Raw genomic sequence first — 11,892 nt, forward strand, 5'->3', positions numbered from 1 at the left:
CCTACCGAGCGGCCGTTGGGCGCCCGCTCCCTCCCTCTCTCCTTCCCTCCCTCCGCCCCTGCCCCCTCCCGCCGTGCTCGCGGGCCCGCGCGCGCCGCCGCACATGTGCAGTCGGGCGCCTCCGCAGCGGCAGCGCGGCGCCGGGCGGGGGGTGCTGCGCGCCGGGACCCGGGCTGGGGGGCGGCGGCGGGGGATGGAGCCGGCGCTCTCCGCCTTGGGCCGCTCAGGTGCGGGCGGCTGCGGCCCGAGGATATGAGGAAAAGGATGGGAGTCGCTGGGAGGCGCCGCGATCGGCGTGGCCCCTCGCCGATGAGCGGAGGCCCCGGCGGAGGGGCGCGGGGCGGGCGGCGGCTGCAGCCTCTGTCTGCGGGCGGGAGGAGGGGGGCGGCCCCGAGGCCTACGTGTGCCCGCCGCCGGGATGGGGGCGGCTGGAGGAGGCCCGACCGTGCCGTGCACCCCCCTGTGCAGCTGGACGGGAGCGGAGCCGGCGGCTGTGCGGGGAGGGGGGGGCGGCGGGGCGTCGCTCCCACGTGCTGACTGTGAGCGGGGGCGTCGCTTCGACAGAGCGGGACTGGGGGGGGGGGGGGAACTTCGTGCTCTCCCAGAGGGTTGTGTTGTGAAGCAAAACGCTGTGGGGAGCAGTCGGGAATTGGGGCGGTGCAAAGTTTGCCTCCTCTCATTGTGGTGAGCTGACTGATGTTGGCTGTGTTTGCTTTCTAGAAAATAGCATCGTCGTCCCCGCGTCCCGCAGGCAGCAGGATTGTAAGAGGATTGCCTGCTAGGCTGGGGTAACATGGCAAAAGATGTAAGTATATTTATAGCACATCACATGCAGGGGCATAACTAATAGCATATTTTTGCTTTTGTTTTTGCTAACAGAAGCAAAGCAGGTCAGGCTCTGTTACAGCTGGCAGTGCAAATGTATGAACCTGACTCTGCTCTACCTCAGGCCTAGGCTGTGCTTCCTTATGGGTGATCCAACCCCAGAGCGGCTTCAGGTCTGCAGCAGTTTCCTCAGAGCAGATGTGAGGATCTACTGTACTCATAAAAGCAGTCTGGTCATTGGCATTAGATGAGTTCATATTGAACGCTATCCTAGGTTGGCTTTGACAGCCCCAGAATACACTGTTCAGGTGCTGGGATGGTTGGTGGCTCTGTCCCGTTGTCTCCAGAAGTCAGCAGCTGGGTGTCACTGCTGGCTGGCGCTGCCTCTGCTGTTTGGTGTGTTCAGGGCAGCAAAGCCTCCTTATCTCCTCACTTTTTCTTCCCTGTCCACTCAAAGATGCTGATTACTGTCTGTAAAAACAAGCATCGGGAACTTGCAGCATAGACTTCCCTGCCATCCGTGCCAAGACTGGTGGCCTTGAGGCAGGCCTCAGAACCACCTTTGCTCTTATCCATTCCAGTATTCTTCTAAAAAGCATTTAAACGCGTTCTGCCTTTCAGATCTATTGCATTGTTCATAGCTAATGTAATTGGACTGCCACGTTTCTTTATGGAAAACGAGAGAATAGAGCGCTCTGTATTGAGATATGAATGTATCTCCACTTATATATTTAAAAAAAAAAAAAAGCAAACAAGTTGCAAAGTGATACGATTCAAATTCTAAACAGCAGGTTACGTTATTACGTGAACTGTTGTAGCTTTCAAAGAGTGAGAATTACTGTGAAATAGTGATTGGTTCAACAAATTAATCTTGTAGGGAATTTTAGTAGTTCAGAAGCACATGAGAAGTATCTCGGTGTGCAGAAACGCAACTAGAAATACATAGTCACTGCAAGCTTGCCTGTAAAAGATAAGGGTGTTCAAGTGTGCTACAGATAGCAGAGTTCAGGGAATGAAGGGCTGTACAAGCAGGGAAAAAAATGAAACAGAAGGGGTGGAAGAGGAGATGAAATAGCGGCGGTTCAGAGCAACTCAGACATTAGGATACATCTGTTTCATACTGCCGTTTGGAAGGAGGTGGGCTGAGTGAAGGACTGGCACCTGAAATGCAGATTAGTAGCACTGATCAGTGTCATAGAAAGTGTGTGGGAACATAATGGGCGTAAGACACCTAAGAAAGAACCTAATTTTTCAGAGATCTATCTTGCTGGAGGAGGGGAATAATTAAGGGAGGAATAACATACACAACAGTAAACTTCAGAAATGGAAGAAAATGCTACAGTTAGGAACAGATAGGTGTTTTCAGCGTCTTCTAAGAGTAGATCAAAAAGTAATAAACTGAATTTGGAGAAGTGATAATCCGGCTCAGGTTGTAGGTAACATGTTAAGCATGCTTGAGCACTGGGACAGGATAGGGAGTGTATGAAGTCTTAATTGATGAACTGTCTAACCTGTTTTCAGAAGTCTCTGTGGATATATACGGTCCTGTTGCAGGGAAGAAAAACGAACTGCTTGCCTTTTTTCAGGCTATTGCATGGCCACCATTATGTGTTGCCTACAATGTGTAATGAATCTTGGGAGATCTTAAATTTCCAAGTCAAACCTATTAGGTTTGGTTTGATGTTAGAAAATGGAGAAGCTAATTGATATAACAGTTTTTTGACTTTCCAAAGGGAAGAGTGATTCTCACTTTTTTAAATTCCAAAGCTCAGTTTTTACCCTAGTGAAACAGTGGAGTTAGTCCTGGTAGGGACAGCAGCACTGCATTCCTGGGCACGGGGTCTGTGAAGACCTGTGCTCCCTGTAAACATAAACATTCTGACATGAAAATGCTGCTGCAATTAATGGCCTGTGGTTCTGCTGTGTCACCTATCAAGTGCTGTAACGGACTGCAAGATGTGGTGAAGATGGCACGGTTGATGAATGCCCCCACCCCTTCCTTCCTTTTTTTTTTTTCCAAGTAGGGCTGAAGTGGCACAACTGTGGTGAGGGCGGTTTGTGCCGCTCTCCCCCCCAGTCTGAAGGTGGCATTCCCATTGCCAAGCATGTGTCAGCATGCTGCAGCTGGGGAACATGGGCTCTGGGTGCGTGCTGCTGGGTCCTGTGCTGGCGGCTGCTGGAACAGGCGGCCCTGCAGAAGGTGTGGAGCCAGAGCTGCACTAAATAATGTTCCTGCTTAACCCCTCCTCCCACTTGCTGAAGGAAAATACTTTTCCTTACGTTGCTCACGTCTAGCTTTTCAGCTGATGCCTCTGTTGTATAAAAACTGCTATTTGAAAATACCTGTCTGGAAAGTTAAGTGCCTGCGAAAGTGTGCAGACTAAGACTTTCTAGGGGAATTGAAGAAATTGGGAGCGTGATGGAGAGTACTGGCAAGCCCAAGAAAATGCTTTTTAAAAGGACTAAGTAATTAGGGCCACAAAGATGGTGAGGGGCCTGGAGCATCTCTCCTATGAGGAAAGGCTGAGTGAACTGGGTCTGTTCAGCCTTGAGAAGACTGAGAGTGGACCTGATCCAGGTCTATAAATACCTAAGGTGTGGGGGGCAGAATGGTGAGGCTGGACTCTTTTCAGTGGTGAGTGGAGACAGGATAAGGGGAAACGGCTGGAAACTGGAGCATAGGAAGTTCTGCACAAATGTGCACAAGAACTTCTTTACAGTGAGGTGACGGAGCACTGGAACGGGCTGCCCAGGGAGGTGGTGGAGTCTCCTTCTCTGGAGATGTTCAAGACCTGCCTGGATGCCTACCTGTGCGACCTGCTGTAGGGAACCTGCTTTGGCAGGGGGGTTGGACTCGATGATCTCTGGAGGTCCCTTCCAACCCCTACAATTCTGTGATTCTGTGATTCTGTAATTAGAAAAGTACTGATCAGGTAAGCTGGCAAGATAATGCCTGCAAGGTATTTGAACAAAGTCTAAATTCTGTTAAGTATTATATTAAAATATATCCCACTAATGCTTTTCAGAGTGTACAGTAAAGAAAAAATAAGCAACAAAGCGTTGGTTTTTGGCAGAATACTTTCATCTCCTTTGCTGTGGTCAGTGAGCTATGAGGGGGGAAAAAAAAGATACATTCTCAAGTAGCACCTTAATTAAAAGCTTGTAGGTTGAGGTTAAGAGCATAATCACATCTAGTCTTGTAGTTAAGTTAAATTGACAGATAACAATGTAAAAAGAGGCAGCAGCTTGTGAAGGTTAAAGTATCTGTGAGAATTCCAAATTCTATTTTTTTGAATGGTTATATAAGGGTTAGGAGATCTAGAATGCTATAAATGTAGAAGGAAAAAGAAAGAAGAAACTCATTTTCCAGTGTGATCTGGTCATAGTAATGAGCATGGCCATTTCTGGCTTGAGGCATGCGAGCATTGTGTGGAGCTGAAATCAGTTCTAATAGAACCAGGCAGGCCATGGAATATCACATTCAATTCGGAAGAGCTGAGTTACTAAAAGGACTTCACTTTTTCATAATTTAAAAGAACAGCAGGGAAGAATAGATGGGTGAGTGAGGGAGTGCCAAGTGCAGTGTCTTCAGAATGCATGCACCATGGCAGCAGGAGCAATCTACTGCATCTCAGAGGCAGAATGACAAACTGCTCTGTTGAGGGCAGTAGTGTTAGTAGTGTACAGTCTGATGTGTGCATTTGCACCATGTATGTCTTCTTTGAGAGCAGTGGACACAGTGTATGGGAAATTTCTTGGTCTGAAACAGAAGTAGCATCTCCAGAAACTCCAGCTTAGCCACATCCCCTTTCTGGTTAATAACTGTCATTCTCTGAGACTTCACTGAGTCTACCATAAACTCTTCAGCTGCTTTTACAGATGTACGTCGGAGGCAGGACCTGGAGGAGCAAAGGTCCTCAGCTGACTTGTGCTGCTCAAGGGATTCATGATTAGGTGGAGGTAGAGTTTCCTGAGTGAAATGCTGACCTTTCTTGTCACCCATGGCATGCTTAAAACTAGGCAGCACATGGTGTCAATAGAAGGAGGCAGAAAGTAAATTTGGTACCTTAATTTTTTGTCTTCCATTTCCCAGTGTAAGTGAAGACTGCTTGCTGGCCTTATTTATATTCACTTATGTGTTATAATTATCTGATAAGTAAGGTGATAAATACTTCTCTTTATTAGTAGTATCAGTATTTTCTCCATCACTCAGTAGTTTCTAGCCGGTAGTAGAAAATCCAAGTTAAGGTGTGACTCAGGTTCTGCTTTCAGATACTTCTGTTGCAGATTAACTGTTGAGCCCTTCAAGCAGCCATTAAGAGAAGCTTGCAGTTCTCTTCTTTAAGACCCAGTGTTAAGGAGAAGAAGCAGGACCCATTTCTAGGCCCTGGAGCTATTAGAGAGGGTAGCCCTGTGCATGGTATTACAGCAAATAGGGAGCTAGACAAAAGGAACAAGTAAAATTTCTGGTCTTGAAAATTGCCTGAAGAATCATGAAGGTTGGAAAAGACCTCAGATCATCTAGTCCAACTGCCAGCTCATCTCCACCATGCCTGCTGACCTCATCCCTCAGTGCCACATCCACATGGTTTTTGAACACCCCCAGGGTTGGTGACTCCAACCTCCCTGACCTCCCTGGGCAGCCTGTGCCAGTCCATCACTATTCTTCATGAGAAGAAATTTTCTCTGATACCCAACCTTAATCTCCTCTGGCGCAACTTAAGGCTTAAGATTGAAGTAGATGAGTTACATAAGTTAAATGCTCACTGCATGTACAGTTGCTTGTGATTGTTTCAGTTGTTCACGGTTATTGCATAGACTGTTTCCACTCTTAGAAGAAAAATGGGTAAGAATGCGCAGTTGAAAACTAATTTGGTGTTTTGCATACTTTTTAAACTGGCACACCACTGTTAGCTCTCAGAACTTCTCACGGGCTGAAATACCTTTCTGGAGAGCTGTTCATCTGGAAGGCTCATACAGTTTCATGAATTGCACAAAATGGCGTTGGTTTGAGGATGACTGGTTCTAAGATTATATATATATATTTAATTTTATGGTTTATTCTACTGCTATCTTTTTCTTGAGTTACTTTGAGTGATTTTTATCTTGTCCTCTTGTTTGCTTGAAGCATATTGCCTGTCCTCGGTATTTCATTAACATCACTGAATACCAGATACGGCCCATGTATCTAACTTTGCAAAGGAAGCCCTGTGTGTATGCATAAATCTTGAAGACACTATGGTAGAGGCTCTTCTGGTACAGAGTTCAGCATGTGTTCTAATACCACTAGACCCCTAAAGACACAGGGTTTAAGATTGATGGCTTATTTTAATTGATAATTGAGAAGACATTTGGGTATGTAGTTTCATCCAATGAATTTATCTCACAGTACTCCCTAAATGTCCTTGGAGTAAAAAGATTTTTACATGAAGTAATGTGAGCGTCTAGGAAGCACGCAAGAACCTACAAAACATTTAGCAGAGTTCTTCTTAAAGTATCAGCATGTATTTCTGTTACTATGTTTATTTTTTATTTCAGTGAGGCAGCTTATAGAAATTGAATTGTCAGTGGATTTCAAGAGGTTTGCACACCTTGCTTGATATCATTTTAGCTCAACGACTGCTCAGTAGCTTAGTTTATTTCTGTCTGCCTTTAGTCAGTTTTAACGTGTTCAGAAGTTGGTAAACTGAAGATGAAGTAGTATTATGAAATCAGGTCTTATGAAAGCGCATCTCAGTCCAGGTTTTCAAATGCTGGTAGAGTGTTTTTAAATATGCCTTTGAGAGGAATGTAGAAGGAAGAAAGAACTTCTAAGATCTTTGCATTGCAAATGCATAATAAACTCTATTTCTTATTTTCCATGTTAGTTTATATTTATTAAACAGAGAATGGCAACTCAGAAGTTACCGTCACCTCGCTAATCATTTTCTCTTAAGCTTTACTTCTTCATTAATTTTATGTGTAGTTAATGGTAATGGCTGCATATGTTTATTTGTTGCATTACTAAGTAAATACAGTGTGTGCTGGCAACTTAACACGCTCAACAAAAATGCCAGTTTTCAAAAGTTAAATTACACTAGGGATTACTTATTTCAGTATTCGTATTTGCTTGCTTGGATATCACTTAGCAGAGATTTATTGTGTCTTAATTGGAAGTGAGTGGAAAAAATGGGCCAATGTTTGCTAAATATTCTCAGTGTCAAAGTGGTTCTCAGAGGATGAACAACTTGATTTTAAGCGTGGTCAGTTGTCCATATGCCCAGGAATGCTGCTGGCTGCTTGTCCTGTGTTGCGTTACGTTACATCTGCTAAGCCCCATGGTATCATGGTTATGCAGACTTACAGGGAAGTAATGCTGTGGGCTGCTGTAGCCTTTTAAGACATCAGTAAGGCAGACAAATCTTACTTAACGTAACCTGTTGAATTCTGCTGTGTTCGAGTACTGTTGAACAAATTTCTCAAGGATTTGATTGGAAGAAGTCTATTAAAGTCAAATCTACAATGGCATTGGGAGACAGTTGTGGGAACAGCAACTGCTGTTACTTTTCTGCATGTGAGTGTTGAGGTCTGGAGGACTCAAAAAGGCTGAGTAACTGGGTCTGCTCAGCCCGGGGAAAAGAAGACTGAGGGGTGATCTGATAAATGTTTATAAATATCTCAAGGGAGGTGGGAGGTAAATGGATGAGGCCAGGACCTTCTCAGTGGTGCGTAGTGACAGGACAAGGAGCAATGGCCTAAAACTTGAACATAGGAAGTTCCGTACAAACATGTGGGAGAACTTTACAATGAGGGTGACAGAATACTGGATCAGGTTGCCGAGAGAGGATGTGAAATTTTCTTCTATGGAGATATTCAAGACCTGTCTGGACACCTACCTGTGCAACCTATTGTAGGGTATGTGCTTTAGCAGGAGGGTTGGACTCGGTGATCCCTTGAGGTCCCTTCCAACCCCTGCATTTCCGTGAATTCAGCATTTCCTTTCCTGATTCGTTTGTGGTAGAGATGGTGAACCGGTGCTTTGGCCGTATTCACACTAGGAATCTCATATTCAGCTTCCTATAGCCTTGCAGTTAGTTTTGGGGGCACCAACTTCAATGTTGGCAAAGATTGGGTCACTTCAGCCATTTGGTCACTGAGAAACAGTCGATTATAATAGTTTTAACTCTGCTTGGATTTTTTGATCTGTGTGACTTCTTAGGCTGCGTCACTGTTTGAATTGTCTTCAAAATGAGTTCTTCATGTCTGGAATTCAGCAAAGATTACATGTTACTCTTTTTAGAAAAACAGCCAGCAAAGTTAATGGCCTTGAAATGTTCCACAATGGAGAGAAAGCTTTAAATGCAATTCCACGTATGTATGCCATTGTCCAGTGTATGCAGTACCAGTGCAGCATACGTTCAGAGCAAAGATTAACCGTGCTTCACTGAGCTACTAACCTATGATTATTTATTTTTTAAATCGTCGCAGGCTTCTGTATGATTCAGGTCTTTTAGTGCCTTAGTGTTTTGTTTGCACCTTGCTTAGGTTAAGCAGCTAATAGTTCGGTTTACTCTTCGGGAAGCTTTTTACTTTGGCATAGGTCATTGCCCAGTGGTTATCAGGCACATTAATCTTGATGTGCTGTGAACTGAGGATGGGGTGTATCTGCTTCAGACGAAAGTTACTGGGACGCAGTAAAGTAACACATAAGAGAATTGTGTAGGATCAGGGTCCTGCCGCCTGACTTTAGAAGATCTTTTGCCTTACTTTATACAATAAGGCATAGTTGTCACTTCATTTGCAAAATGCAGTTCAAATATTTTAAACTTAAGAACCTTCCTTCTTTTCCTGCAGACCTCTGCTGTATTCCTTAATTACCTTTTAATTTCTGTGAAAAATGAAATGGCTATCTTTATAGGACAGCCTCCTGTATTTGTATGATGATTCATTTCCAGGGCACGTTTGTTTTGGTCCCTGAATGAGGTGAGAGTCCAATGGGGAAAAATAATGTATAGTCATCTTGTTACAAATGACATCTTTGTGTCGCCAGGGGTGAAAGTAAAACTAAGCAGCATTATTTCTGGTTGTAAGCTGTTCTCCATTTGTAGCTGTGCTCGTATTCCATTGTGTTTTTTTGTTGCTTCCTGATGATAAAATAAACCCCAGACCCCTACATTATGATTAAGGAGGCACACAATCAAATTGCATGGCATAGTGCCTTTATGTTTATTGTTTACTTTTAAAGCGTGAAATCCTGGAGTTTGGTACTCTGTACTGATCAAATTAAGTAGTTTGCTCCAGATGTGTGGGTTTTTGCCAGCTGACTTTGCAAATGCCTGTAGACAGTAGAAGCATCCTCCTGATGCCTTTGACAAGCTCCAGGAGGAAATTTGCTCTATTGGGAATACTTTTCCTTTCTCATTTCTTCATTGCCTAGTTGTGTCTTTACTACTTCTCAGTGTGAGTCCCAGTTTATATACTCTGTAGTTGTGGCTTAATTTAGTGTAGGATGTGTTCACTATCCCTGTTCCCATGTTCTTACTTTCTTTGCATAGGATCCAGTCTCCTTGCTCTTTTAAAACTTTTAGTTTCCCATCACTTCTGTTTCCTGTACTTCTTAACAGACTCCCAACTACACTAAACTCTATTCCTCATCTGTTGTCTTACATTTGATTTTTGTAGTTCTTTTTCATTCTTTTCCAGTCAGTGCTGATGTTGTCTGCTTGTTTCTCCGGCTGTCCTATTCTGACTCTTCTTCTTTCAGCAAAGTTGTGTATTTTGACCTACTTTTCTTGCTTGGTTGTCAAACCCAGTTCTGTGCCTCATTTTGGTGGTCTTGCTGTTAGCAACTGAAAACTTTCTGAGAAATACCTTTTGGCAAATGCCTCTGTTTCCATTTATTTCCACCTTTTTTTTTCTTTCCCACTTCTTTCAGCTCTTTCTCATGGAGCATACTTAAAATTTGGCTCATTACATAGAAGCGAGATAGAAAAGGTATTTATATGGCACAAAGGCAGCTTTCTCTTCTCTGTATTTGCTTATCTCATTGTAGCAGGGGGATCTTCCTCTCAGGTTAGCCTTGACAGACATCAGACATGTACCTCTCCAGTTATTCTGCAGTCCAAATTCAGCAAGAAAGCTGTTTTAATGTTTAAAGCTTTTAATGAATAATTTTATACCAATTTTTAGTAAGGGAAAATTGCAAGTCTGGAAGGCTATGGAAATGGTACTTTCATTGTAAGGGTATTGAATTCCTACTGTGTAACTTCAGAGATCACAAATACAAGCTAGCTAGTATCAGAGGACTTGATATCTCAGTCTGCAGTGTGGGATTTTTTTTAACAAGTGAAATTCTCTGCATTCTTAGCAAATTTCATTACAGATTTACCTTAGTCCAAGAAAAAATACTATTTCACAGTTTACTGTCTCTCAGTTGAAGACCACTTACAGTTTCTCAGCTTTTACTTGGAAACAAAGCAAAAATAGACTTCCTAGTCCTTTTGGCTGCTACTGATCTTATAGCAGGCTAACTGCAATTGAAACTTCAGTACGTTTAGCCTATCAGTTGTTTTCTTATCGTTAGAAGTTCTGAACAGTGATGAGGTGGATCCCAGGTGGTGGTAGGGTTCTCTACTCAAGCATAGCTTCCACAATTAAAGTGTGCAGATTTACTGATTTGTCCATTGGTCTTTAATCTTCTGTGCTTGTGTTTAGTAGAAAGGGGATCAAAGATTTTGCTGGAAACAGTTGCTGGAGTTAGATGCTGTGTTGAGGGTCCAAAGGTATTTGCTTTTTTCTTTTTACATCTCTGTTGGTTTTGTTGAAATGCGAAAAGCATAAAGGGTTTTGTACCTGTTACCTGTTTCCAACACAAAAAGTTCATTTACATAGCCTTGCAAAAGTTTATGTACCTAGCGTGCCTCTTTGAAGAGGAAAGCAACTCTAAATTGTGAAGTTGCAGACAGTTAATAAAGCTTTCAGAATCAAATACTTAGATCGTGATATTGCTCCAGGCAGCACTGACATTATCATCAAAGGAAGTTATGCATCTTGAAGCTGAGAATCATGAGAAGAAGAAAACATTTTCTTTTTATTCTGTTATCAGATGGAAAAAAAAAAATCAAAATACCTTGATACAAGTAGCTCGATAAGGCCTGAAAACTAAATCTGTTTTCACATCAGAAAAAGTTGATACCCTTCTTGGTGAAAGGTTACTTTTCTATTGAGGAAAACAAAAACCGAGTACTACTTGCATGCATTGTGGATCTGTGACTGGGATATAAATACTGGGAGCTGGGGTCACATTTCCCTCTGAGGTCAACTCTAATTCTTTTGGGCACTGTGCTGGGTAGGTTATGGAGGGGTAATCGTGGACCCTTCCAAAAAAACTGCCCTGTAAAATAGCGGGAATTTCTTTCAAGTATGCACTGAGAGTTTTTTGCCTAGTAGTTCTATCGTGGAACAAAGACGATGGATTTTTATATGGGATGAAAGTTTTGCTTTTGAGTTCTGTGTCGCTAAAAGCTACTGACTTTGAGGAGACTCAAAAATAGTGACAATTTTGATCACCTCATAGTCAAATACTGTATCTAGAAGTGTGAAGTGCACATACTGAGCCTGGAGAAGGAGAATTTTCACTAGAAATGAAATCAACTTCCATTATGAATCATAGCAGCTGGAGGTGCTGCTTGCTATTGAATTTGGTAATGTTCTTCCCAGGCAGATTTCTTGGAGCCTTTCCTAGGCATACGCTTTCAAGTTGAATATTTACCAGCCATGTAACTGCCAGAACTGAACCTTCGGCAAGACAGTGGTGTGCAGGGTGGTGGAACTCTGACTGCTGTGGTCTTCATCAGTTTGCTGGTTCCTCAGGGTTCTTGTTGCTTGGTGATAGTCTTTCTCTGAGATCTTCCAAAATTGTATTCTGCTGTTGACTGAAATGCAATGTTTTTCCTGAATGTTTTCCACTTTGTCATTGGTTTGCATGCTTTCAGTCACACCGAAACATGATCCAGGGTCACTAACCTGACCCTTTGTAACGTTGGATTGTGTTCCTAGAGTTGACCATTGGTTTTGGTAATTTATCAT

General features: G+C 43.2%; 1 protein-coding gene across 3 annotated transcripts in view; it reads left to right on the forward strand.

Moving 5' to 3' along the window:
• The window catches only part of TFDP1 (transcription factor Dp-1), a 41,120-nt gene that overhangs the window by 657 nt on the left and 28,571 nt on the right, over positions 1–11,892 (forward strand). For 2 of the 3 annotated variants that reach the window (XM_042868174.1, XM_042868176.1), the window contains exons 1-2: positions 157–227; positions 721–805. In XM_042868174.1, the coding sequence (XP_042724108.1) occupies positions 794–805 (12 nt within the window). In that variant the 5' untranslated portion in view covers positions 157–227; positions 721–793. Of the gene's footprint in view, positions 1–156; positions 228–720; positions 806–11,892 lie in introns of those variants that run through there. The other variant, XM_042868175.1, reaches the window with a different exon arrangement.

This window comes from Lagopus leucura, unplaced genomic scaffold, assembly GCF_019238085.1.
Source record: "Lagopus leucura isolate 7727_CA_CO unplaced genomic scaffold, USGS_WTPT01 Super-Scaffold_100001, whole genome shotgun sequence".
Taxonomy (NCBI): Eukaryota; Metazoa; Chordata; class Aves; order Galliformes; family Phasianidae; genus Lagopus; species Lagopus leucura.